Here is a 27,649-nt window from a genome sequence, read left to right as displayed (position 1 = left end):
CTCGTAGAAGTATTAAATGCTGATCAGTACAAACTTTTTTTTTTTTATTCAATCCAGATGACAATATTGGGCACAAAGAAGCAATGAGCTGCTGGATCCTCACACATGTGGTCCACTTTGTGCCTTGCACGTCTTTTTCAAGATATTTTAATAAATAATTTTGATATATTTTTAAATGGAAGAGTACTGCATTCAATAAAAAGACCACCCAATTTTATGCTATAAAGATTAGTGATAAACAATAAAATATTTACTTAAAGGTTTTTTTCAAGAATGTCACGCATTGAAAAAAACGTGTGCATATTAAAAAATGTGCAATGTTTTACCTTATTGTGTGTTCTTACAGATCAATGACATGGAGCTAAAAGTGAGTGTGTCTGTGTCGACTGAGATCAGTGTGAGAGTAAATGCTAGAAATCACCAGTGCACCTGAACGCATCAACAGTGAAAATTAAGTTACATAAGTGTGGAAATTCCATGCAGTCCCTGAATGCACCACCTGCTGCAGCGAATGTAGGACTTAAATGTTGTGAGGGAACTCTGGGATGGGTGTCTGTTATAGCCAAATGTGGAGGGAAGGTAGACACTTAAAAGTCCTGGTTGTGAGCTTGAGATCCTGTAGGAGATGATGAACAGTGTCTCACCTGCCAATAGTGACTTTTTTTTCTACCCACCAGATTAAAGTTTCCCCCTAATTTGGCGGGTTGGTGGTGTTAGTTTGTAGCCCTGGCTGCCTCTATGGGGCATTTAACCCATAAAACCCCATGGTGACATCAGTGTAACAGCATAACCTCAGAAATGTGCTCTGTGCTCCATGTGGTCTGCTGTGCATCCCTCTTCAGTTTCTTTATGGAAAGGGTGGCTCTGGTTCTTCTGGGTTAGGACATGACCGTTTTTGTTTGGAGATCAGTAGGTTGGCAGAAGTCTTGTTGGTTTTGGATCTGAAAGTCCTTAAAGCATGGGTGAGGTCGGGCATTCATCTCTCCACAGCTTTGTTCAGACTGAGGGAAACCTGTTCGTTCAGTTTCAAGTGACGAGTGTTGACAGATGGTTTATTGTTTCTGAGTCAGCTGTTTTCAATCCGGGAAGGTTAGAATTCACATATAATAAATTGTTCCTAATCAACTTGCTCAATTGCTCATTTTTCTCTGACTTCACTGACCTGAAACCAGTGCTTGGTGTCCTTAGAGGAGTGCTGCAGAATCCCTCCACTGGAGTTGACCTGTGATGTTGCTAAAGTCAACTGTTGATTAGCTTCCCTCGTGTCCTGTTTGCAGTGCTGGAACTCACTTCACTTCTCTGTTTGGAAATCTGGAATTTGTCCTTGGGGTGAAATTGTTCCTATCTCAAACTGTTATAAGGTTTAAAGTGGGTTCTTCCATGAGCGGAAACTATATTAAACTTTTAGTTAGAAGACAATTCTCCAAACCTGCAGAATGAACAGTTACTGTATTTCAGAATTCAGAAAGCCTTTCAGGGAAGAGGTGAAACATCTTACATATTGGAGAAAAAAACAAGTCCAGTTCACTGTTTTTGACTGAAGTATCAAAGTTATGGTCAGTATGAACTCCATGCTTTAAGTTTCTAGTCCGTCTTGTTGAATTGGTTGAGCTCATAAAATCATTCAATGAACATTTTTGAAGGATTTCCAGAAGTGGACAGAATGATTGTGTCACTGTGAAATTCTACAATAATCACAAGATTTGTTACTTTGTACCTTGAAAATGATCAGCTTTTGATCCTTTAGGATTTAACTTGGCTCAAGGAATCACAGTTTTTCCTCCAGTCCCCATTAACCCAGATGACTGTCAGTCAGTTGGATGTTACCAGCCAGTTGTGACATACCAGCTGGGACAGAATAGCCCTGTTGCTATGACGCTCAACACCCTAAAATAGAGATTGAAAGAGACACTCAAGCCTGCAGCAGCTAGCAGCTGCATTATAATCCACACAGTGGACCTCATAATCAGCAGAGCAGATCTGGACAGAGGAGAAGCATCACAGACAGGACAGCACACCTGAGGACGGTTTGTCCAGCAGGCTCTGGTGACCCTTGCAGAGCTCGTCTGCACTGGAGCAAAAGCTGAGAACTTTTTAGTCTATTAGCAACAGATTCAGACCCAAAAACGCTGACATCTTAGACTCAAAAGGCAGAAACCTCAAAGGTAAACATGGCCCAAGTCACCACAGAAGGTAAGAAAAAAAGACAGTTTCTGATCATTAGAAAACTCTGTAGTGATGCTGCAATTATAGAGGAAAATCCAGTTTTCCAGCTCATTACCAAAATAAACGGATTCATTAAACAACATTAACTCATCTTTCAAATGATAAATATTGAATTTCCTGATGTTTGTGCATAAAGATATCCCTCCAAACATGAGCAGAATCTTTTTTTTTTCATGTGGGGTTTTATAACGCTGAGTAATGAAGGTTGAGGTCATCCAAGAGGCTGCTCAGCTGTTTGCAGCGCTGCGAGAACGTGTTCACGCCGATCGAAGCCGTCTGACGTGCTTGGCAGAACATGGGCACCAAGCTGTCACCAGGGGGGGGGCTGTTAAAGTACCAAGAAAAATCAGTTCCAGCTCTCAAGTTAGTTACCTGATACAATGGTACATACCTGGGGGGGCACACACTGACCCAAATATCTCCAAAAAGATCAACAGCAGAAGTGGCTTCCACACAGACTGCAGCATCAAAACCAGCAGGGGCATTGATGTCATGCACCAGGATGCAGGATGGCAACAGTAGATTTTCACACCAGGGGGGGCATAAGCAGGATAAGCCCCCAGGACACGCTACTTAGAAGTTTCTCCACTGTCAGTCATCTGCTCCGATCAACAGACAAATTCAGGGTTAAAAATATCACCCGGCTCATGTTAGAGAGCAGAAAGGAATGAGGTCAGTCCAAGTAAACACCAGCACCGCGTTCCCACCGCAGGAGCCTGGGAACCAACCAGTCCAAACGGACCATGTTGTCTTTGTTTAAAATAAAAACGTTCCTTTTATACTCACGATATGGACAAAGCTAATGGCTGGAACAAACTGTTTCCCTTTAACACCGGAGCCCCAGAGTTTATGTTCTTTGATTTACTGTCATTTGTTAATTGTTAACACGATAATTCCAGCAGATTGTGAAGGAGAAAAGCGGCGTGAGTTGGTGTGTTTAGTGTCTGCGATGAGGCTTGTCAGACAGAGCTGGGCCTGTACATCATTGCTTTTCCGACAGGAGCCTGCAGGCTGCATTTGATGCACATTTACATTAATAGTTATCAAGGGGTTAAATGTAGGAATACAGTTCTGATTTTGAGATAACTGCATTAAAAATAAGTAACTTCCAGCCTCAGAATCAGGTCGGAGTCACACATTGCTCTGTGTTTTAGCAATGTGTTATGAAAGTTCTTCCTGAATGTCGGCTGACTGCTGTACAGTAGATGAGACGTAAACAGAGGAAACAGGATCTGTTGTCAGCGCTGCGCGGCTCTGGGTGAACATGCTGACAAGTCGCCCTGCCAAACTGGAGCCCCCTGGGCTAAAAATGTTTACGGTGACTTGCAGAAAAGAGAGGAGGAAGTGGGACGCGAGCGTGGCCCTCCAGCCACGGTCACACGTGTGGAGAAAAGACGAAGAGCTGCAAAACAACCCCAGCCATGAACCTCAAACGTCTGTGTTTACTGCTGTAACCAGACTAATATTATTTCAGCTTAAACCAACATCGTATTTCAAATCAGAAATGATTAATTACATGTCAGCCATTGCCTCAATACATTCTGTTTCCAGCCATAATCAATTTTAGTTTTTCCTTGTATTATTTCTGAGACAGACTCAGTGCAGTGGAGAGTATCAAACACACCTTTCGTCAGGAATCTGAAAGCTGTCTGAATTTCAACAGATGTGCCGCGGATTTTCCAGAGACTGTCCATGAATGAAATTGAAGAGAGCGTCCGCCTGATGGCAGAGAAGGTGTACGCCTCTGCCATCAGAGAGGAGGACAACAAGGGCGCTCTGGCGCTGTTCACCGTGCCAGAGGACTGCCCCATCGGGCTGCTGGAGGACAGGGAGAGGGCCCTGCAGAAGGAGCTGGCGGAGCAGCAGTCCCAGGAGTCCATCAAAAGGTGCAGTGAAGAAATGCCCCCGGAACGCTGCTCTGTAAAATCCCAACAACAAGCTAATGTTTGCTGCTCTTTTCTTGTGTGTCATTAGGAGAAAGAACTTCTTGCTGAAACGTTCGCAGTCGGTCTCTCTACAAATACCAGAGAGCTTCGACCGGACCCCGTCTGAGGTTTCACCAATTCCCACCCCGGTTGAAATTGAAAGTTGTCCCCCTGTGAGCTTCCCAGAGTACCAGAGAGTGACCATCAGTGGGGATTACTGTGCAGGGGTACGTACCATCAAAACATGTCAAATGTATGCATCCATAAAAGGAATAATTACTGCCTAGAAGTGTTTGAGCGATAAAGCAAAACGCAACCAAGATGAGTCAACTATTTAGATTCAGGACTTAAAGTCCCATCTCCATCATCTTTTGATTGATTCTTAAAATGCTCCCAGTCGTCTTTCAATCAGGAAAACGCAGTTTTTGCCTAAACTTGTGTGTTTTTTTAGAACATACAGTATGGTAGTTTCTGCTGAGTAGCATTAGTTCATTTGAAATCCATCCCTGAGTCGAGGGCATTGACTGTATAAATAGGAACTGGACTGACACCCCCCCGTCCTCGTGTGTTACAAACAGGAAGTACCTGCGGGCTGCAAGACGACCAAGGTCCCATAGACTTCCATTGAAAAACAGAGTTATTTTAAAGATATTTTTTATTAATTCCCAGTTTTTCAAGTTATAAACTGACCAATCAGATGCCTCAGTAAAAGCATGTGGTGCCCGCTGGCCCCGCCTCAAACGTTTGACAGATTCTCCCAAGCTGCTTTCACTGGGAGGGGTGTGGCCTTTGAACAAGCTCACTCACAATTGGCTGACAGCAGTTCTTCTAAAGATGTGACTCAGACCAACTCAGATTAATCTCTGTCAATGGGTTGTGATCTGTTACAATACGGCAGTAGACGTATCAGGGAAGTGATGATGTAGGCTCTAGCACTGTATAACCAGGAACTGTACACAACACTTATGTGGAGTTCCTGCTTATACAGTCAATGGTTGAGGGTGGGACTGTTGACGGTGAGCAACCCCGCCCCTCCTCCTCTCCCGTCCTGTTTGTGGTCCACCCAGTGTATTTTTCTGCATCACAAATAAGCTCTTTTTTAAATTGATTTTTTAATCTGTTCCTGATTCACAACAACTTGAATAAAGAAATACTCAGAAATGCAGTTTTGAGCTGAATCTTCTTAACATTTGTCCTCCATCACCAAAAAAAATGGCACAAGAACATGTTAAAAACAGTAACACCACCATTTTCATTAGAGTGGCTCTTCAAATAAAAGTTAGGAAAAAAATAAACGTAAAGAATTTTCACACTGAACCACAGTGAGCAAATCCCAAACATACTGGGATGAGATTGTGCCAGGATAAGGTGAGTGAGACCATCCACCTATCAACCAAAAAGACACACCCCTAATAATGGTCAAATGTAATCATTTTAGAAAACGATGCGAGAACATTTCTTTGAATGGTTTTTGTTGGTGTCACTGGGAAAGTTCTCCCCTTTAAAACCAGCCTTCAGTGCTCATTTGGAAAACTGACACATTTAGTGTTTCTGAGTTTGTTTCGAATCTTTGGAGCAAAAATCAAGGGAGGGGGTTGATTTGTTTCTGCTCCTCTTAGCTTCAGGATGAACTTCCTCAATGTTTTCGAGTTGAGCCACATTTTAAAGACCCACTCAGGTGAAAATGCTATTTTTAGTGTTTTTAACATGTTCTATGGGTATTTTCTGATGTTGCAGGACACAGATATTTGCATTTCTGAGTATTTAGTTTATAGGATTGAATTTGAATTGAAATGATTTTGTCAGGGAAATTCACCTCGACACTAGAGAGAAAAAGAACTCAGTAAAATGACCAAACCAACAAGCAAAGTTACTTGTGCATAAGGAAGGAACAAGTATGATGGGAAGATTGTGCCATCATCCTTTTCCTTAAAGAACTGATCCTTGCCTTGCTTCTTTTATTGGAAAGCACAAGTGGGAGGTTACAACATTCAAACAAAGAAGCAAAGTCAAATGTTCATTGGAGGTTCAACAAAGAAGCACAGTCAAACAGTTGATGGGAGGTGTCATGAAAGATAACATTTACATTCGATCAGCATCCTGCCCTCCTGCTGGGGAGTCAAACAGTTGATGGGAGGTGTCATGTAAGGAACCATTTGGGAATGTTTCCATTCAACCAGCATCCTGCCCTCCTGCTGGGGACAGTGTATGGTAAACCCTTTCATCCTAGCTCAGGAGAGGAAGCAGGACAGGACACTTAACATCTGTTCCTAAAAGGTGACAAACCTCTCTGTAAGCTACAGTTTGGATTAACATTTTAAAATACATTTATACAATGATAAGAATAAAACAATTTCTTTCACAGATTTATTTCAAGATATCAAACAAAAATACATGTGAAATACAATCAGCAGAGGTTTACATCTGTACAAAGATACGTCAGACATAAGATAACTAGGCATCAAATTACAGAGTGCTTGAAACGGAGTGAGAGGAAGCGAACTTATATAATCCCACCTCGGCTCGACTTTACCATTTCCTTTACATGAATGAACATTTTCTGGTTCGTAACTTTTGAGCAGACATTTTTACCTTCCTAACGTAGCTACAGACCATTCAAATCCTTGTGTATCAATGAACCACGTGACTACGTAAGTCCACGTTACTCATTCTTGTTGTTCCACGCCGTCCTCTCTTCTCTCCAGGAGGTCATGCCGATTATCCTGTTATTCATTTAGTGCCCTGTGGCGTCAGACCTCCTCAAGCAGTCTCATCAGAGGTTCATCTTTGACTCCAGTTCCAAGAGTGGAGCTAACTTAGCTTGGAGCTCTTCCATTACTTTCCGGAGGTCAGAAGTATCAGACGCCTCTTGGTTTTTCTTTGGGTCATGGTCAGCTCTTTGTATGGCAGAATTACTACTTGTTTTGTAGTAACTCTGAGATAATTCAAGATTAATTTGCTTTGCTGCTCGTGAACTGGAAATCAAATTGTTGTGACTCAAAAGCAGAAAAAAAAAATGTCATTAGAAAAAAATCGTATTAGTGACATAGAGAATACGCTGGGAGGGCCACAGTCTCCCTGCTCCGCTCCATTCTGATCATTCACTCACAGACAAATAGATCCATGAACGTCTTTGTTTTCCTGGTCCGAGCTGGAATCTGGATCTAAACTGTACGGCTGGATAGAAATGATATTGATCAACATTTTGTTGCATTGTAATGTTAGATGAGGGCATGAAACCGGCGAGAGAGTAAACAGAGAGCTCTCAGCAATCAGGAGGGGAAGGGGAACAGGGTTAATCCGTGCCAACAGTCCCACCCACGACTCAGAGGTGAATTTCTGATGAACTCCTGCTGCTCTGCAGAAACTATTGATTCGGGCTGAAAACAACAAAATCCTAATTAAAGATTGCTGGGAAGACTTTGACAATGGATCAAAAGATGGTCAGGGTGGGACTTCAAACTGAAAAGATGAAGTTGATGAAAAGGCACAACTTGAAAAGCACACAAGGAAAGTGAAGCTGAGAATGAAAGATGGCTGAATGAACACAGTCTGTCATCAGGCTTCAATGTCCACATCACTGCATTGCTTCCAGATCACTGTGGACGACTACGAACAAGCCACTAAGAGTCTGCTGCATGCGCTCATCGCTCGAGAGAAGTACTCCAAACTGGCCTACCACCGCTTCCCGAGAACCACAGCACTCTTCCTCCGCACAGCTCAAAATGAGAAGTGGCAAGAGGAGGATGAAGTCCTGCCAGGTGAGGGCTTCCCTTTTCCTCCACTGACGGGGATGAAAACGGCAGAAAACGAAGAAAAGCAGCTCGACAAGCCGCTTTTCTCCTTCACAATCTGCTGGAATTACGTTAATCGTGTTAGCAATAAAAACAATTACAGTAAATCAAAGAACAAAAACACTTGTAGCTACGTCATTGATTTGTATTTATTTTTTGGGAGTGAGACACTTTTTCATTTTCAAATGTGTAACTTTTGCCGTTTGTTTCTTGCTGAAGTATTCAGCTTTTTACAGCTCTTAATTGTTCTTTTTCAAGTTCCAAAAAAAAAAAATGGAACTAGTGGCATGTACAAACATGCAGTTCCTGTCTTTTTATGTTTCATTTCACTATTGTTATGCAATGCAAACGTTACCAAACTTGCAAAAGTTGTTTTTGATAAACAGGTTAGTCGACAGTGCGCTGTACTCGCTTATCCAGTCCTCTTCTCATCAGTACTAGTCAAAAGCGTATTAAATGCATAAAGTAGTCCTAACACCTGCACACAGACTAGTCATTTTAGCGGTTTTAACGCGGTTTCCAAGTAAAAATGCTTCAGTATGGACTGGCTAATGTGTCTGGTGGTGCTGGGCTGATTCATTCAAAACAGAACAAAGAAGGAGGCTGGAAATGGTGTTCCTGGAAGTGAAGATTCATGACAGCTGAAGTTTTCTAAACAGCTTCATACAATTGAAGCCAGAACCTGTAATGGGGAAGCTGTCTGGAGATCTGGTTGAAAGTTAGCTTAAGCTGAGAAGACGCTAAAAACTACAAATACTGCCTCAAAAAATGAAGACAGCAAACGGAGAATTACGCTAAATATCATTAAACACGTTCTTAAGGTTTTAAAGGCTTTTACACAAAGTAATATTTCTCCACTGACGCTTCTGATAGATTCAACTTTATTCATAGACAGCCCAGTCTCAGTAAAATGCGTACATATGCCACGATTTGGGAAATACCGTGTATAATATACGCCAAAACCGGTTTTTGCGTGCATATAATACGCGCGGTCCTAAACGTGTTAAAATGTGTTTTCCACGTTTGACACGTCCCCTGGTGGAGGCGTGAGCATCACAGACAGCCCCACAAACAAACAATTTGCTTTTCTAACCCTAACCATAACCGTAATCCTAACCTTAACCAGGAACGACATCATTTAGAAAAGAGCCGAAGGATTTCTGACCACGTGATCAAAACGAAACCTAAAAATTCGTGTATATTGTACGCCGGCGCATCCTATTCTCTACCATTGTGTATCATATGCACGCAAAAAGCGTGTTTGGCGTATATTATACACGGTAATTCAGAGTGCAAAGTCGTGGAATATGTACGCATTTTACTGAGACTGTGTTGTCATAGAACACTTTTCCTGATACAGAACACATAAGTGCATTACATAAAACACATTGAAAGAAATACACATTCAACAAAAACAGTCCATAAAATCAAATTCAAACATTGGAAATATAAAAACGACTTAGAAGCAAAGCCAAAAACACCAACTTGGAGTGCTTTCTTAAAAACCTCCAAAGTGGTTAAAGCCCTCTAATCTGCTATCCAATACATTCTCATCCCCAAGTCGTGACATGCTGACGTTTGGGTAAGGGTCCTCCACGTCACTTTTTGATGTTTTGGGTTTCCCAACGCCTCGTGCGTCAAGGGTCTGCAACCCGCGGGACACGGTACCGGATCCAGTACCGGATGCACACTGGTCCTCAGGACGCGTCCAGTACCGGTACCTGTACCCTAACCCAGTACCTGTACCCTAACCCAATACCTGTACCGTAACCCAGTACCTGTACCCTAACCTTAACCCGGTACCCTAACCCAATACTGGTACCCTAACCTGAACCCGGTACCCTAACCCGGTACCGGTACCCTAATCTTAACCCGGTACCCTAACCCAGTCCTGTACCCTAACCTTAACCCGGTACCCTAACTCAGTACCTGTCCCTTAATCCAGTACTGGTACCCTACCCCAGTACCTGTACCCTAACCCAGTACCTGTACCCTAACCCAATACCGGTACCCTAACCCAATACCTGTACCGTAACCCAGTACCTGTACCCTAACCTTAACCTGGTACCCTAACCTGAACCCGGTACCCTAACCCGGTACCGGTACCCTAATCTTAACCCGGTACTCTAACCCAGTACCTGTACCCTAACCTTAACCCGGTACCTTAACTCAGTGCCTGTCCCTTAATCCAGTACCGGTACCCTAACCTTAACCCGGCACTAGTTTACGTCCGGTACCGCGCTTCGTACCAGTTTGGGTCTGGTACCACTTTTGGTTCGATGTTGGGTTAGGCTTGGGGTACCGGGTTTGGCTAGCAGTGCACTATGCGTTGTGGTACTGGACTGGTTCTGGTTTGCAGCCCGGTGGTTGATTAATGGGAACAGCCAGTATGTCAAAAAGGACAAGTTTGGGACACCCAAAACATCAAAAAGTGATGAGGAGGAGGAGTCCTGAACCAAATATTAATATCTGACAAGTTGGGATGAGAATGTGATGTTCTAGTGGGCTGTTCCACACCTGAGGTCCACAGAGCTGGAATGAAGCCTTACAGTGGGTTTTTGGTTTGACATATCAAAGTTTGTCTCCTGACAAAGAAACTAACAGCAGAGATATTACCGTCGACACCTAAATAACACACGAGCTCTTTGACAAATGGGAACTTTCAACTGTCTTCATGATCAGCGGGAATCAGCCGATTCTGACATAGAAGAAATAGTTTTGCATATTAGCTTTGCACTGTTATGCAAAAACATAATGGTGCATAAATGTGAAAAGATCCTTTTCTTTGCAGTCTGTTGATTCACGATGCGTGTATAAACCCTTCACAACTGTAAAGCCTGTCAGCACAAAGCTGCATTTCTCCGTTTCAGAATCCACTGGAATTTCATCAATGGTGTAAGCAGATGAAGAGTTACAGTAGTCTAAAGAACGCAAACACTAAAGCTTCTGTGTTAAAGGGTTAAGTCGTGGTCAGCAGTAAATGGAACCAAACTGAAGTGTGCCTGAAGACTTCATAACATTTGGTAAAGGAGGACTGCAAGAATCTTTTAAACAAAAACATCAATCGATCTACTTTGTAAACCCGATTTATTTCCACTTGGGATCATGGGGTTGCTGGAGCCTATCCCAGTCACTCTCCACAGTTTATCAGTTCATCACAGGGGTACGCAGAGACGAGCAATCCACAAACTCCCTTTGACCTAAAGGACAAGCTAGTAATGAACTTATCCAGCATGTTTCTGGAATGTGGGAGGAAACCGGAGTCCCCGGAGAAAAACCCACGTGCATGAGGGGAACATGCACACTTCACTCAGAAAGGATCCAGCTTGGATTTGAACCAGAGCCTTTTACTGTAAGGCAAGAATGCTAACCACTACGCTACAGTGCCGACCTAAAAAAATAAGTATAAAAACTTTAAAAAATATGCAGGAAGTGAAGCCATGATAACGAAGCAACGGTTCTTTCTAGGCTCTTCGATTAAAAGGCTCCAAAAAGAAGATTTTGAAAAATATACATACTTGTAAAAAAAAACAAGAAATGTCTTTATTGTAGCATTTCTATCACAACTAGATATATAGCGTTACCTGCAATAATACAAGTGTGAATGTTGTTAGCTGAACGTATCCAATGAAGACACCAGAGCAGTTAGCTGAAAATACTGAAGCTGAAAGCTTGCTAAAATATCAGCTAAATGCCAAATTAGCCACAAAGCTGGTTACATGTCTAAACTAGCCAAAACCAGCTAGCATTGTGCTAAAATGTTAGCTTAACTCCAACTTAGCAAAAAAAAGATAGCATGATGCAAAAAAGGTTAGCTTAACACAAATTAGCCAAAAAACTTGAAACATGTCTAAATTAGCCAAAACAGCTAGCATGTTGTTAAAAATAAAAGCTAAATGCCAAATTACTCTAAAAACCTTCCAGCTACTGAACATTTAATAGTTTGAATGGTTTCTCTAGCTGAAAGTAAATGCAGACGTTCAAAAGTTTCAAAATGCACAAAGTTTTTTAAGGATTTGAGCAATTAATCATTCATTTCCTGTGGAGCTTATTTTGCTCAATATTTCAAAAATTATCAAAAAAAGTACAAGCAGTAATGTCCTGATTGAGTTGAATGTTTTGATACCAAGATTACTGAAATCATTGAAAGTGTGAATGAGTTTTTATGTGCTGAAAATTTGTATGGAAAGGAGCAGGAGAATCAAGGAGCAGAAGAGGAAAGATGCAACTCTCCGACTGATTTGGATCTTTTTATCTCTAAAATGTTCTCTGCTTTGTTCCTCCTGTCCAATCTTCTGCAGACATCAAGCCCTTCCCTCAAGATGAAGACGTGTACTCCATGGAGAATATTCCTGAGAACACAAACTACGTTCTCCAGCTGAAGGATGGAATCGTTCATGTCTATGAGAACGAGGAGGCCCTAAAAAACAACCAACCTCATAAACTTCCATACCCTGACCTGGAGACCTTTGCTATAGACCTGAGCTATGTACTTGCTATGATAGCAGATGGTCCAACGTGAGTACATGCGTATTCATAATCGGTTATAATAATAATTTTAAGCCAGAACAGAAGGGGACACGTTTTCCGTTTGAGTAATCTCTGAAACACCTGACATGCGGTGCTGTCCTACAGGAAAACATACTGCCACAGACGCCTTAACTTCTTAGAGTCCAAGTTCTACCTCCATGAAATGTTGAATGAAATGGCCGAGCTGAAGGAGCTCAAGTGTGTTCCCCACAGAGACTTCTACAACGTTAGAAAGGTTGGTTGGCTCGGTTTCTCGACTGGCACAGGATGATTTTAAAGGTCGATCTGGCTGACGAGCTGTGTGTCAAACACAGGTCGACACGCACATACATGCTGCTGCATGCATGAACCAGAAGCATCTGCTGAAGTTCATAAAGCAAACATACCACACAGAAGCAGACCGCATTGTCATGGAAAAAGGTTCTCAGAAGTTCACCCTGAAGCAAGTCTTCAAAAACCTCAACATGGATCCGTACGACCTGACCGTGGATTCACTGGACGTGCACGCTGTAAGAGGACTCCTTCAGCTATTTCATGACAACAAGTCTGTTTCATCCTCTAACAAATTCTCCTTACAGGGCCGACAGACTTTTCACCGCTTTGATAAGTTTAACTCCAAGTACAACCCTGTGGGAGCCAGCGAGCTGCGGGAGATCTACCTGAAAACCGACAACCACATCAACGGAGAGTACTTTGCACGTCTCATTAAGGTACGCACTTCAAGACTACACAGAGGGTTAAAATGAGCACCATAGATCCAATCCATTGCATTTGGCTTTCATGGGTCTTTTTTCACATCCCTGGGCATAAATATGCACATTGTTCTTACAATAAATGATCTTAAGAGTTCCACTTGCTGTCAAACAGGAAGAAAACATATGAGAGCACTGCTGTTCTTGGTGCAGCCAGAAGATTTAGGTGATCATTGTTGACCTTAATTTAATTGATTTCTAAAAAAGGTCACAGATTTTTGTGTGTTAATTATTATTAATCAATTAAAACTATTAAAATTAAATTAAACTATTTTAAGATTGTTCCTAGTTGTCTTTTAATCATGATTATGGGGTTAATAGAAAAATGTAGAATAAACAAATAAAAATTGACATTTTCTAGGATGCAGTTTCTGCAGAGCAGCAGAATTTCTTTAGAAATTCATCTCCGAGTTGTGGATGGGATTTCTGCTGTGCAGTGAGCTATCACTGATTTCCCATCATGCTTTTGCTTACATGCTCTCCTGTTATTGAGCTAAATCTGGGCCATAATCATTTGAAACCCGAATTTAAAAAAATGAAAAAATATTGGGGTTTTGAAAAAAACAAAAAAAAGTAAAATGTCCAAAACTTAATCAAACTTAATTATTTTCAACTTCAAAAACAGGACTGAAGTTACCACCCTCATCGATTTTGATTGGTCCTTCGTGTTAGCCCCGCCCCAACACACCACAACAGGGCCAAAAGTTTTGAAACAGAAATTTTCATATACAAAAACGAAAAAAGGAGAGAAAAAACATTTGAAACTGAAAAAAAAGTTTTGAAATTAAAATTTAGAGTTTTGAAACCTGAAAAACAGAAGATTTGAAGCTGAAAATAATTACGTTTATCTTAAAATGGCAACAAGTTTCTGACAATGACATTTTTTTTTTTTTACCAAACACCAATATTTTTTTCAAAATGTTTTATTCAGGTTTCAAATTACTATGACCCCAAAATAGCTCCCTATCCTGCTAGCTTACAGCCTCTCAGACCCCTAACACAATATTAGTATTGCAACAAAAAGGGCGATCAATATTAGAGCTATCCAGCCGTACAGTTTCCAGCTCAGACCAGGAAAACAAAGATGTCCATGGATCTATTTGTCTACAACTGGATGGTCAGAATGGAGCTTGTGGCCTGCTAATTTTATCAAACATGTAACTATAATCTTTTTCAAACAGTATTATTTTTTGTTTTTAACATATGTGATACTTAAGAGAAATTGTATGGCTATCCATTGCTCCACTCTTCACACAGGAATCACACTCAAAAAGGTATAAGCCATTGTCATAGCACATAACAAATTAGTCAGTAAAACATTAAAACTCCTAAAAACCAACAAGGATCATCAAGAGTATTTAAACATTAACACGAGACATCTAATAATTAAAAAACGTGTCTAAAAAAGTGTCTTAAAAAGTGTTTTACAGAAAGGCAGAAATGAAGACATGCAGTTAAGATCTGCTCAGGATAAGATGTGCAAAGACTGGACAGGTATTGTTTGTTCAGCAAAAGAAAACCGATTTAGAGAGAGGTCATGATTCTGACACCGCAGACGTTCAGGACACGGATCAGCTGAACCTTTTTTTCAGTATTTCCTTTTTCAAACCATATAAAAACAGGCTGTTTAAAAAAGCTCAAATTTGTGACGATGAGCAGGCCTCAAGCTCCCTGCTCCGCTCCATTCTGATACACTTATACAGACAAATAGATTCATAAATGTCTTTGTTTTCCTCATCTGAGCTGGAATCTCCAAGCTCCAATATTGCTCGACATCTTTGTTAGATTTGGGGTTTCAGGGTCTGTAAGCTAGCAGAAGAGAGTGTAAACAAAGGGATCATGGGATATCAGCAGAGGCTTTCTTCTGAGCCAACATGCCACCCAAAACTCAGAGTTTCTGCTGCTTGATCTGCATTAAAAAACAACAGCTTTGTTGGTTGTGTTCATCATAATTTCAAGACACTGAGTACGATAGATCCTAAGATAGATGCAGAGGGACTGTAAAGTCACTTGCTGTTCAAGTTTAGAGCTGTGAACTGTTAAGCTGGTCAATGTGGACCTAAAAGAAACATTCAACAGCCAAAGCATACATGTTATCAGACTTTGGTTTTCAAAGTAGTTGGTGATATCAGTCAGCTGCTGCTGCACGCCTGTCTCAAACCAGTCGCTTCTTATCATCGTTACAGCAGCCTTGGTTCCTCTTTGGGGAATTACCACAGATTATCAGCGAGAGCTTGAAAATATGAAACTGCCGTCTCAGAATCAGATGAACGACACGAGCGGGGAGGGAGCTGTGCACTTGACGAGGTTGACATCTGTCCCTTTGACTGTATATGAAGACCGGACAGAGTGGCCCTTCCCCTTTGGAGTTCCAAACAGGAAGTACCTGCTGGTTCCAAGAAGCCAAAATCCCATAAACTTCTATAGAGAAATAAAAAGTTCTTACTCATTCTATTGGTCAGAATAACAATTTTTGCTCTCATACTTTTTTTTAACATCTTCTTAATAATCATTTCATTATATTTTTATCTGTAGTTCAAATTAAAAACTGACCAATCAGCTGCTTCAATTAAAGTATGTGGCGCCTGCTGACCCCCACGTTGGACTTTAACTGACAGATTTTGCGTAGCCTGCTTCCAAGTAGAAGGGATGTGGCCATCCAATAAGCTCAATCCTGATTGGTGGGAGTGGTTGCCATAGAGACGACGACTCAGACAAACTCAGCCAGCTTACCGATGTTGTCTGGTTCCTACATGGCGGCGTCTGAGTTGTGAAAAGGTGGTGATGGAATGGATTTCATTTGGTTTGAGCTTGAATGAAGTCCTTTTCTATGGATGAGGTCGCACCACTCAGTCCAGTTCTCATATACAGTCAATAATTAGTTCAAGTGGAAAGAGCTTTTTGTCTAGTCCCCAGGAAGCTGACCTAATCAACATGTTTGTACAGGCTGGACATTTCAAAAGCTCACGTGGTGTGTTTGTAGTCTATAGTTCATTTAATATTGTCATATTAAGAAAAAGCCAACACTGAAAAAAAACATTTTTGCATCAGTAATATGTACTTAATTATACCTCATAATTTTTACATAATAATTCAAATATTATGCAAATACATAGATTTTTCTAGTAAAAAAGTTAAGTTTACTTATGTTTTATAAGTAATCAAAACATTAGATTGTTTATTAGTAAGATCTACTTTTCAAATTGTTGTAATCACTTTTGGAGCATTCATTAAAATTATGTAAATTTTATTAGAGAAATTTATGTTTGCTCTATTTACTTAAGATTTGATAATAACCTTACTTGTGGACGCAAGTAAATTTTACTAGATTGTTGTTGGTAGTTTTTATATTCATAAATGCAGTAAAATTTAATCAAGAATTGTTAGTGCAAATTGTTACGAGGATTTTCTTAAGTAAATCTTATTAGTTATTTTTTTCAGTGAAAACATGACAGAGTGGGGGGTCTGTCAGTCAGCAGCAGCCACTTCCACTTTCTCCGTAAACGCCGCTCTCTGTTGTCTGTTTTAGGAAGTTGCTAAAGACCTGGAGGAGAGCAAGTACCAGCACGCCGAGCCCAGACTGTCGATCTACGGACGATCCCCCAGCGAGTGGGAGAGCCTGGCAACATGGTTCATCCAGCACAAGGTCCACTCACCGAACATGAGATGGATGATCCAAGTTCCCAGGATCTAGTGAGTGTCCAGTGAAGTGAGGGTGTGATAGTAACCCCATCACCCACAGTTCCAGCTCATTTACAGCTCATTAGCCTGCTGACAAAGGGAAACTCAAGTGAAGCACACATGATGATAACATGATAGTTTAGTTGATAAAAACGTTTAAACATTGTTTGAAACCATAGCTCGTGAGCAGTATTACCAAGAAAAGAATGTGTGCCGCGGCATGTGTGGGTCTGCATGAACATGTGTGTGTTTGTACAGATGGGGATTATCTCTGTGCTTATTCGAGCTTGTGTGGATGATTGGCTTAGTAGATATGTGTTTGAGTAGATGTGTGTTGTTGTGTACTAAAATTACATTGATGATGTAAAGCGCACGTGTCAAAGCCAAGGCCCGGGGGCCGAATCCGGCCCTCCAGGTAATTCTATCCGGCCCTCCAGATCATTTTATTTTATTGTTATTAATGACCCGATGTTATCTTGAGCTTATTTCTAACTTGTAAAATTTTTGATTTGTATGGAGAGTAAAATAGTGAAAGTTATTTAAGGTTTAAGTTGATTTATTCTGGAATAATATTCCTGCCTTTTTATTATTCATAATTATGTTAAAAATTTACAGTTTCAAAGTTTTAAAAATTGACATTCTGCTACATTTTTGTACTGTTTTGGCATTTACTAATATTTTTTGGGATATTTTGGAGTTTAGCTAATATTTCAGCTACATGCTAGCTGTTTTGGCTAATTTAGGCTTTTTTTGTTTGTTTTTTAGTCTAATTTGGCAATTAGCTAATATTTTGGCTGGCTATCTAAGATGTGTTTTGGATTTTGGCCCCCTGTGCGATTGGGTTTGACACCCCTGATGTAAAGCCTCGAACAGCTTTCATTGTCTCCTCTTAGTGCTAAAGCTTCGTTCACACGGCCTTCAACAACGCACATTCAAGAAACAACTTCCAATGAAAAGCCATTTGGGCTTTCATTAAAACCTCTCTAAACTCCGGGAAAATAAACGTGCGGTAAAAATGAGACCAGACCAACAAAAAAAAGAGGAATAAAAACTACGTACAACTTTGGTTTTAAAATTTTGACTTGAAAAATTGTTAAAGATCCTCTCCAATTAAAAAAAAACACATTTTGGTGTTTTTAACATGCTCCTGTGACATTTTTCTGATGATGGAGGACATATATAAATTAAATTAGGAACAAAACTGTCTTTCTGAGTATTAATTGATTCAAATTCTTTTGAAAAAGAGCTTATTTGTGATGTAGAAATTAACCTGGGTGAGCCACTAGCTCCCTGCTCTCCCTGCTCCTCAAAAAGGGAAGGAGGGGCGGGGTTGCTCACACTAAAGGTCCCTCACTCAACTTAGAGATGAATTTCTAATGAACTCCTGCCGCTCTGCAGAAACTATGTCCTAGAAAAATGACACAGATTTGTTGGTCTTGCCTAAATAATCATAATTAAAAGAAAACTGGGAACTCTTTTACAATAGATCAAAATATGATTGGATGATCTGTGATTAGATTTCCAAATTCACAGTTCATGTAAACATTTGAAGTACCCAGGCTCTCATAGTTCATCCTTAAGAATATCCTTATTATTGTTTTTCAGTGACATCTTCAGATCAAAGAAATTGATTCCCAACTTTGCAAAGATGCTGGAGAACATTTTCCTCCCTCTTTTTGAAGCTACTGTCAACCCTCAGAAGCACAAAACCCTCCACGTGTTCCTACAATACGTGAGTGAATGCGCTCACCTTCATTTCGGTCTCAGGTGACGGTCTGTGACTGAGAACGTTGTTGAGATGAGTAAAACCACGTCGTCGTCGGTGTTGTTTGCGTTCATGCAGGTCACAGGGTTTGACAGCGTGGATGATGAATCCAAACACAGCGACCACCTGTTCTCCTACAAAAGTCCCACGCCTGAGGACTGGACCCAAGATGACAACCCCCCCTACACCTATTACCTCTTCTACATGTATGCAAACATCATGGTGCTCAACAACCTGAGAAGGTAAGACGAGCTTGTTTGGTTTTCAGCCGTCACCCCTGATCAATACATGTGGAAGGACACTGGGTTACAAGGAAAAACCCACTTTATTTTCTCTTGTATACCAGGACCCTTCAAACAGTCATCAAAGACCCACTCCAATGAAAATCCTCTTCTTTGTGTTTTTACATGTTTTTGTAGCACTTAAAGTGCATAGCAGTGGACCTGTAGAAAATAATTTATGTTTTTATTTGCATGTCTGAGTATGTCTTCATTCCAGTCAGGAGCAGATGAAAACCGGATGCTTGAAAATGCTCAGACTAGCAGCTACTGAAATGGGCGGAGCCAAAGTCTAACTTTTCCACTCCGTTCTGATGCATCCACTTGCAGACAAATAGATCTGATAGGGTCTTAATTTTCCTTGCCTGAGCTGGTATCTGGATCAAAACTGTACGGATAGATAGCTGTGTTATTGCACACTGTTGTCTTTGTTATGCTAGTCTCACAACCTCTAGCTAACGTTAGCTTGGGGTTGTGAGACTAGCATTAGAACGTGTAAACAAAGGTCTGATGGGATAAGAGCCGAGCTATTAGTCCTGCCTACAACTCAGAATCGTATTTCTAATCAAATATATCTTTAAAAAAAATAAGTTATGGATTTTGGCTAAAAACTCCATAATCATAATTAAAATTTCACTGGAATTTTACAATAGAAAAACCTATAGCTGGAGTAGGACATTCAAGTCCAACCCAGTCATCTTTTGATCTATTTTAAAATTGTTCCCAGTGGTCTTTTAATCACAATGGTGCTGTTTTTAGCTAAAATAAAAAAAACAGTAATTTTCTGGGACATAGTTTCTGCAGAGCGGCAGGGGGTCATTAGAAATTCACCTCTGACATGTGGGTGGGACTGTTGGGTCCATCTATTTACACACTATCTCTTTCTAGCTTACAGCCCCTCAAACCCCCAACCTAACATTGCCACTGTAACAAAAATGTGAGCAATATCATTTCTATCCAGCTGAACAGTTGTGATCCAAAGACAAAACAAAGACGTTCATGGATCTATTTTTCTGCAAGTGGATACAGCAGAATATAGCAGAGCAGGGAGCTTGTAGCCCTGTCTGCATATTTCCTTCATATTTTTTTCAAGTGGCATTTTTTGTTTTTAAATAAATAGTCAGAAATGCAATTTTGTGCCTAAATTTCTTTATATTTGTCCTCCATTATCAGAAAAATGCTGCAGGCAAATGTTAAAAACTCCTAAAACATCATTTTCATTGGATTGTTTGTAACAGAATCAGCAAAAATTGAAGCAGAGTGTTGGAAAAAATTAAAGTGAAGTATAAAGCCAATGTATATGGAGCTAAAACGGGGTCAAAATTATATGAAACCCAAATAATACAAATTAAAAAGAATGGTGATGCTTGGCCAAAAAAATTTAAATATCCAAAACATTTTGCTATTCTAACATAAACCCATTTATTTTCAGCTTCAATTGTTCCATTTTTTTATGTTTTAAAGCTCTAAATTTCAATTTCAAAACTTTTTTTCAGTCTCAAATATTTTTTTTGTTTTCAAACTAATGCTTCAGCAGTGTTTTAGCCATTTTATTCAAGCATGAGGACGTTTCGATGCCTTATGTCACTCAATAAGATGGCTCTTTGAAGGGGCTAGAACAGGGTTTTGGACGCAAGGTTTGTATGCGGTAAAACTTTACACCATCTAAGGACAACTTCAGACTATGTTAGTACAGACAATACAGACATTTTCTGACCGTATTCATCACAGTTCTCAGAGTCAGTGAACGCACCGGGACTGAAGTTACCACCCTCATCAATTTTGATTGGTCCTCCATGTTAGCCCCACCCCAAAGTGCCACAATGGTGCTAAAGGTTTTGAAACTGAAGTTTTCAGATTTGAAAATAAATAAACAAAAAAAGAATTGAGTGAAAGAAAGATTTGAAAATGAAAAGAAGTTTTGAAATTGAAATTTTGAGTCATGAAACACCAACATTTTATTTAGAATGTTTTTTTTTTTTTTTTTTATAATGTTGGCCCCAATTTAGCTCCATAAATGTATGCTTACTTTTTAATTTAAAAATGCTTTGGGATAGAGCTCCACGGTGGTGTAGTGGTCAACGCTCTTGTCTCACAGCGAGAAGGCCGGTTCAAATCCAGCCTCCAGTTTCCTCCCACAGCCTAAAAACATGCTTCATCTGTTATCTGGTGAAGCTAAATTTAGCTGTGTGAGAGTCTGTGGCCCTGCAACAGACTGGAACATGTTCAGGATGTTCCCTGCTGTAGCTTGGATAGGCTCCAGCAACCCCAGAAAAGGATTCAACTTGCTCTAGATGGACGGATGGATGGCTATTTTGGAATAAAGAACTTCTTCTTGTCAGTTTTTTTTTAATTGTTGTCTTGAATAATTACATTTGTAGGGTTTTCCACATAAGACGATTGAGTGGTGAGCTATAAAAAAGGAGAAGTCTCTCTGACACGACATGTAACATCCAAATAGGAAGGATGACTCTGCAGCTGACACTGAAGGTCATGGAGTAGAAATGCTCTGAACCTGGGCTCAGGGTGAAACAGGAGCCATGATTTATTACATTTACAAATTGGCACTCTAACAAAAAGCCTCAGCTATGAATTTATGAAGTAATTAAGAAAGGCTTGTCTGCACATGTGCAGTGGACTCTTTATATGGTTTTGAAAACTTGAAAATCTTCAGCTGATGACAAGTCTTTGGTAAAACCATGAACCAAACCTAGAGTTTTGGTTTCATCTGAGTGAAAATGGCCACACATATGTCTGACATCCATCTGAGAAGATTAAATCTGTCATTTCTCTGATCTCTGGGCTACATCTACCCATCAAAACCTGCTGGAACTCGAACCAAACCAAGTTAAACAGCAGAGGTCACGACCTTTGTCAGGACAGGGTCGTCCATTTTGTCAGTTCCAAATGTACAGTTTTTCAGCTAATCTTTGTGTTTTTCTGCAGGGAGAGAGAAATGAACACGTTCATGTTCCGACCCCACTGCGGGGAGGCCGGCTCCATCACCCATCTGGTCTCTGCCTTCCTGACAGCCGACAACATCTCCCACGGACTCAACCTCAAGAAGGTGCCCCCCTGAACCCACCCTCAGTCCAACACTGAACACCTCCTTAACACTTCAGAGTATCTCCCGTTTTCAGAGAGCCGTACCACAGCAATCACTCACCAACTGAGACACTGCTGTTTTCCTCTGCTTCACATGACTGTGGTGTCTCTGCAGAGTCCGGTGCTGCAGTACCTGTACTACCTGGCCCAGGTCCCGATCGCCATGTCCCCACTGAGCAACAACAGCCTGTTCCTGCAGTACTCAAAGAACCCGCTACGCGAGTTTCTGCACAAAGGCCTGTGTGTGTCTCTGTCCACGGACGACCCCATGCAGTTCCACTACACCAAGGTCAGGCCTCATCGACTTTCATCTCCAATGAAACACAGCAGACAGATGTGCAGTTAGTAATAAAGCTGCTCCAGCATCCCTTTGATTGTGATGCAGATCCTGAGAAGTGTCGTGTCCTTTGAACCCCCCAGGAGCCCCTGATGGAGGAGTATGCCATAGCGGCTCAGCTGTGGAAGCTCAGCACTTGTGATCTGTGTGAGATTGCAAGAAACAGCGTTCTGCAGAGCGGCCTCTCACATCAGGTAGAAACCACTTCCTCATTTGTGCTCTCGTATGGAGTCCAGATGACCCAAGCCTTACATTGACATGTTATCCATCCCGAGGCAAATTCAATTCAATTGTATTTATATAGCCCAGTATCACCAAACAATGGCCTCATTGGGCTTCATTTTTAAACCTTTTTAAAGTTAAAAAACCACTGTTGTTATGTTTATTCAGGCTCTGGAAGATCCGTAATATCACCGGTCCGCTATGACGTCATTGAATGAAAGTCACTTCCAAAATATCAGACACTATTTTTTCATCACTGTCCGTTTGCAGCAAACACGGAGGGATAAACGAAGGGGGAGGGCTAAGGGGAAAGGAGAAGGGGAGAATTCGGATTGGGGCTTTGTCTACATGAGTCAAAGTCAAGGCCTGGAGGGTCATTTTGGACTATTTTGGCATTTATTAAGATTTTTTTTAGTCCATTTTGGAGTTTAGCCAATATTTCAGCTACATGCTGGCTGTTTTGGCTAACCTAAGTTTTTTGTTTGTTTGTTTTTTAGGCTAATTTGCCATTTAGCTAATATTATAGCTGGCTATCAACTTCAGCATTTTCAGTATCTTCAGATATCAGCATTAGCAACTTCAGTGGCCAAATTCAGCTTACAGCATTCACAGTAGCATTATTGCAGCTAATGATATATATATCTGGTTCATAATTATGTTAAAAAGTTACAGTTTTAAAGTTTTGAAAAGTTTAGTTTTAGTGTTCAATAAATGTTTATCCTGTTCAGCCCCCTTTATGATAGAGTTTGACACCTTTGCTTCAGACCCTCCCTCTCGATGAGGAAAACTCCTAAAAAACCTTATTCAGGAGAAAAGAAGAACCCTCAGGGATGTCCACATGAAGGAGAGATCCTCCTCCAGGAAGGACAGGTGATCTACCAGGACTGTTAAAGAGGAATTAGCTTATCTAACTCTACAACTACGTATTTGAATAGAGTTCATCCAGATAGGACTGGGGGACAGGTGGGGCTGAGGACCACAGCCAAGACGAGCCAGAGGCGAGGTCCACAGCCAAGAACAGGAGCAGATGATCCAGCAGGAATCTGAAATCTCTCCCGCTCCCCTGGAGGGGGGTGGGGAAGAGAAACAACACATGAATCACACTGCAGCAAACAGAAGCACAGAGAACCAAATATAACAAATAGTAAAGAACAAAGGAGAGGAGAAGTAAATGAGAATAGAGAACAGAACCCCAGGGCACCATACTTTTCCCAGAGTCTAACCTCTAGCAGCCTACTAGCAAACTAATTATTATTGAGTGTGGATAAAGGTGGACAGGATTTCATGTCTGCCATGGACACCAGTGAAAATCAAAAATCATTAAAAAAAAAAGAAGTTCAACACGCTGCCTTGTGAGTTCCAGATGACCCCACTCCCGTCAATATACCAAGGATAGAACAAGGGTTACATGATCACTGGACCCCCACTTTAACTTAAAGAAACATATCACTGGAAATCCATTTTACACCCACTGCATTAACCCTTTAACACCCGAGGCATACTGGTGATGCTTTAACACACAATCTTTAATGTACTGTAACTTATCAACCCTCAACAATCAATGTAATTAAAGGAATTAAGTTGATCGTGTTAACATTAAAAAATCACAGTAAACCAAAGAACGTAAACTGTGGAGCTCCAGTGTTAAAGGGTTAATGTAAAATGCTCTGTGCTTCATGTATCAGTTTAGTACCGTTATAGAAGTAGGAAAGTAACAGAGGTGGGATTACATAAATTCACTTCCTCCCACTTCCTTTCAAACAATTAATTCAACTCCTTTCGACAGACGTAATATTTAATATTCTCCTGTGCCGTGTTCTGTATGCAGAAGAGTTACTATGTCTGTTTATGATTAAGAGAAACAATTAAAATATTTACAAGCGTATGCGAACGTGTATATATATATATATATATATATATATATATATATATATATATATATATATATATATATATATATATATATATATATATATATAGTGGTGAACCAAATTGTTGGTACCCCTCAGTTAAAGAAGGACAAACCCACAATTCTCACTGAAATCACTCAAAACTTACAAAAGTAACAATAAATAAAACACCTGTGATGTCAATTAAAGGACACACCTGAGTTAATCATGTCACTCTGGTCAAATAGTTTTCAATCTTTTATTGAGGTACCATCATTTTTGTCCTGGCCTGTTTCATTTTTAAATAATTATGTTAATCAACAATTCAAAAGTGATGGCTGATTTTGATTGTTTCATTTTCTATACATTTTTATTTATTGTTACTTTTGTAAGTTTCAAGTGATTTCAGTGAGAATTGTGGGTTTGTCCTTCTTTAACTGAGGGGTACCAACACTTTTGTCCACCACTGTATATATATATATATATGGAATTTCCAATCAACATCATGACTAATTATTCTTTGATTTATCTGCATTATATATTCCTCTTGTTTGTTTCTTTTAGTTTTAGTTTTGATTTGATTGGTTGAAATAAACCATTTCCAATCCCAACAGAGGAGTCATGTCATCACATGACTTTCATGTCTAAAGCCGTTATATTGGAAATCAATAGATTATTCTGAAGTGAAAATGCATTACAGAATATATAAGTTAAATGCTAAATTCTTGCAGAAGCTCGGTGAGAGTCTGTTTCTGACTCCTGGTGTTTGAGGTGAAATCTTCAAGAGATATCTTATAAAAATGTGTTGATCTATGAAAAACCATTTAAGCTTATTTACAGAAAATACACTTTTACCTAAATCCTTGACAGGCCCTTTTCTCTACACTGAAGGTCCCTGTTATTTTGAAACTTTTCCCTAAAAAAGTTTTTAAGTCAAAACTTTTGTTTTTTCTTTAAAAATTATGACCATTTACTTGTCCAAATGTGTTTAAACAACTGTTGTAAACACCTCTCAATTCAATATTCAGTACAAATTTTCTCCTTTTCTTTTCCCAGGAGAAGAAGCACTTCCTCGGCTCAAACTACCTCCAAGACGGACCGGAGGGCAACGACATCCGGCGCACCAATGTGGCTCAGATCCGAATGACGTACCGCTACGAGACTCTGAGGAACGAACTCAGCTTTCTGGTGGACGCTGTGAAGACGGAGGAAGCTCAGCAGGCCTGAAAGTGAAGACAGCACTAAACAAACAGGGATAACGGCACAGGCTGGGCAGCACTTTCACTTTTTATTTTTCAGCGTATTCCTCTGAATGTTCTGGTTTAGTACTGGTGGTCCAGGCAGTTGTGTCTCTTTTTTCCTTCCATGTTTTTCATGTTCTCGATGGTGCCACTCAGCTCCAGTAGCTTTTACATCGCAACATTTGAATTCCCCTGCTGGGATTGATAGAGTATTTTTGCATTAAATTTGGATCAGTTTAGTGATTAACATACTTGTGTTTTGTGTGGACTAGTCAGTAGAGGTTTACCTACTGCTAAATGCACATGAGGACTTGAGGATATCAGACAGTATCTAAGGTGCAGGGTTCTTTTTTTCTGCCTCTTTTGTAAAGAACAAGGACTTTATCTGATCTAACAGACAGTTATAAACTGAAGGCCAACATATGAAGTCCTATTGTGCTCACATTGGTTTACATGATTTCAGCTGAAGTTTATGGGGGGTCAGCCAGAGAACTGCAGACTAGTGAGGTGTTACAGATCAAAAAGTGCATTTTTAGAGACCATTTCTGTGTTTTAGGCTTCAACTTATTCTCCTAAAGTGCTATGAAACTGTTGCTAATATATATTTTTTAGATGTTTGTAACTTTTAAGTTTTTCATACTGTACTTGCAATAAAGGCCACACAACAGTTGGAAACATCAAATGTTGAAAGTTGTGTCTGTTAAATGTGTTTTGTTTGTTCTGGAAATGGAAGGAACTTTTCTGCAGACAATGGATCAGATTCTTTGTCATCTGTGCACAGCATCAGGGATGCAACGCTATACTGAACATTACAACGAAACAGCGTCTGGACATCACAGTAACAGAAGGAATAGACAGGTCATAGACTGGTCGATAAATGAAGAGTGCAGCTGTGCAAGGAGATTTGGTGCTAAATGACACCTGCAAGGTAAAAAATAAATAAAAACCGAGGTAGACGTTGTGAATAGGTCATTTCAGAACCTGCTTGAAGGTGTTTAGGAGTCTAATGGCAATGGGCTAGAACATGTAGTAAAGTCAAGGCCCGGGGGCCGGATCCGGCCCTAAAGATCAATTTTGATGTTATCTTGCGCTCATTTCTAACTTTTATAATTTTGACAAAATATATTTTTATGGAGAGTAAAATATTGAAAGTTATTTGAGGTTCAAGTTTATTTATTCTGAAATAATAATCCTCCCTTTTTATTATTCCTAATTATGTTCAAAAGTTGATTTTTTTATTTTACACATTGGTATTCTGCTAGCTTTTTGAACTATTTCGGCATTTACCTATTTGTTCGGCTATTTCAGAGTTTAGGTAATATTTCAGCTATGTCTAGCTGTTTTGGCTAATTTAGCCTTTAATTTTTTATCATTTATTTTTTTAGGCTGTTTTTTAGTTGAGCTAATATTTTAGCCACATGCTAGTTGTTTTGGCAAACCTTCATTCTTTTTTTTTGTTTGTTTTTTAGGCGTATTCTTGCTAGTTCATAATGATGTTAAAAAGTTATTTTTTAACATTTTAAAAATGTAGTTTTAGAGTGTTCAATAAATGTTTATCCTGTTTTGCCGGCGACCTGCAGCGTGTTTTGGATTTTGGCCCCCTGAGCCTTTGAGTTTGACACCCCTAGAATATCTCCTGCCTCTTCACCTTTCAGCATTTCCCATCAGGTGTTGCCACAGCAAATCAGCTTTCACCGATCCACACATTTGGTTCGGCAGAGTTTTATGCCAGATGCCCTTCCTGACAGAACTGTGTATTTTATCTGAGCTGGGGACCCAGACCTGGTCCCCTTTGTGGCTACACAGTTGGTAGAGGGGTCTTGTCTAAACGCCCACTCTGGATGAAGCTGAACTCTAGTTTCCTGTGCACCTGTCCAGCTGGTTGGCAGTGTGACCCCAATAAG

General features: G+C 40.2%; 1 protein-coding gene across 3 annotated transcripts in view; it reads left to right on the top strand.

Annotated features, from left to right (window-relative positions):
• Positions 1–26,427, top strand: part of ampd3b (adenosine monophosphate deaminase 3b) — a 37,163-nt gene extending 10,736 nt beyond the window's left edge. For 2 of the 3 annotated variants that reach the window (XM_036212164.1, XM_024281929.2), the window contains exons 3-16: positions 3,890–4,112; positions 4,201–4,378; positions 7,747–7,912; positions 12,247–12,463; positions 12,581–12,710; positions 12,790–12,984; positions 13,054–13,185; positions 16,757–16,920; positions 18,514–18,640; positions 18,752–18,915; positions 21,898–22,018; positions 22,172–22,345; positions 22,477–22,587; positions 25,561–26,427. In XM_036212164.1, the coding sequence (XP_036068057.1) occupies positions 3,890–4,112; positions 4,201–4,378; positions 7,747–7,912; positions 12,247–12,463; positions 12,581–12,710; positions 12,790–12,984; positions 13,054–13,185; positions 16,757–16,920; positions 18,514–18,640; positions 18,752–18,915; positions 21,898–22,018; positions 22,172–22,345; positions 22,477–22,587; positions 25,561–25,731 (2,273 nt within the window). In that variant the 3' untranslated portion in view covers positions 25,732–26,427. Of the gene's footprint in view, positions 1–1,967; positions 2,194–3,889; positions 4,113–4,200; positions 4,379–7,746; positions 7,913–12,246; positions 12,464–12,580; positions 12,711–12,789; positions 12,985–13,053; positions 13,186–16,756; positions 16,921–18,513; positions 18,641–18,751; positions 18,916–21,897; positions 22,019–22,171; positions 22,346–22,476; positions 22,588–25,560 lie in introns of those variants that run through there. The other variant, XM_024281931.2, reaches the window with a different exon arrangement.
• The last annotated feature ends 1,222 nt before the right edge of the window (positions 26,428–27,649 follow it).

This window comes from Oryzias melastigma, linkage group LG6, assembly GCF_002922805.2.
Source record: "Oryzias melastigma strain HK-1 linkage group LG6, ASM292280v2, whole genome shotgun sequence".
Classification (NCBI taxonomy): Eukaryota; Metazoa; Chordata; class Actinopteri; order Beloniformes; family Adrianichthyidae; genus Oryzias; species Oryzias melastigma.
This window is presented reverse-complemented; position numbering and strand designations above follow the sequence as displayed.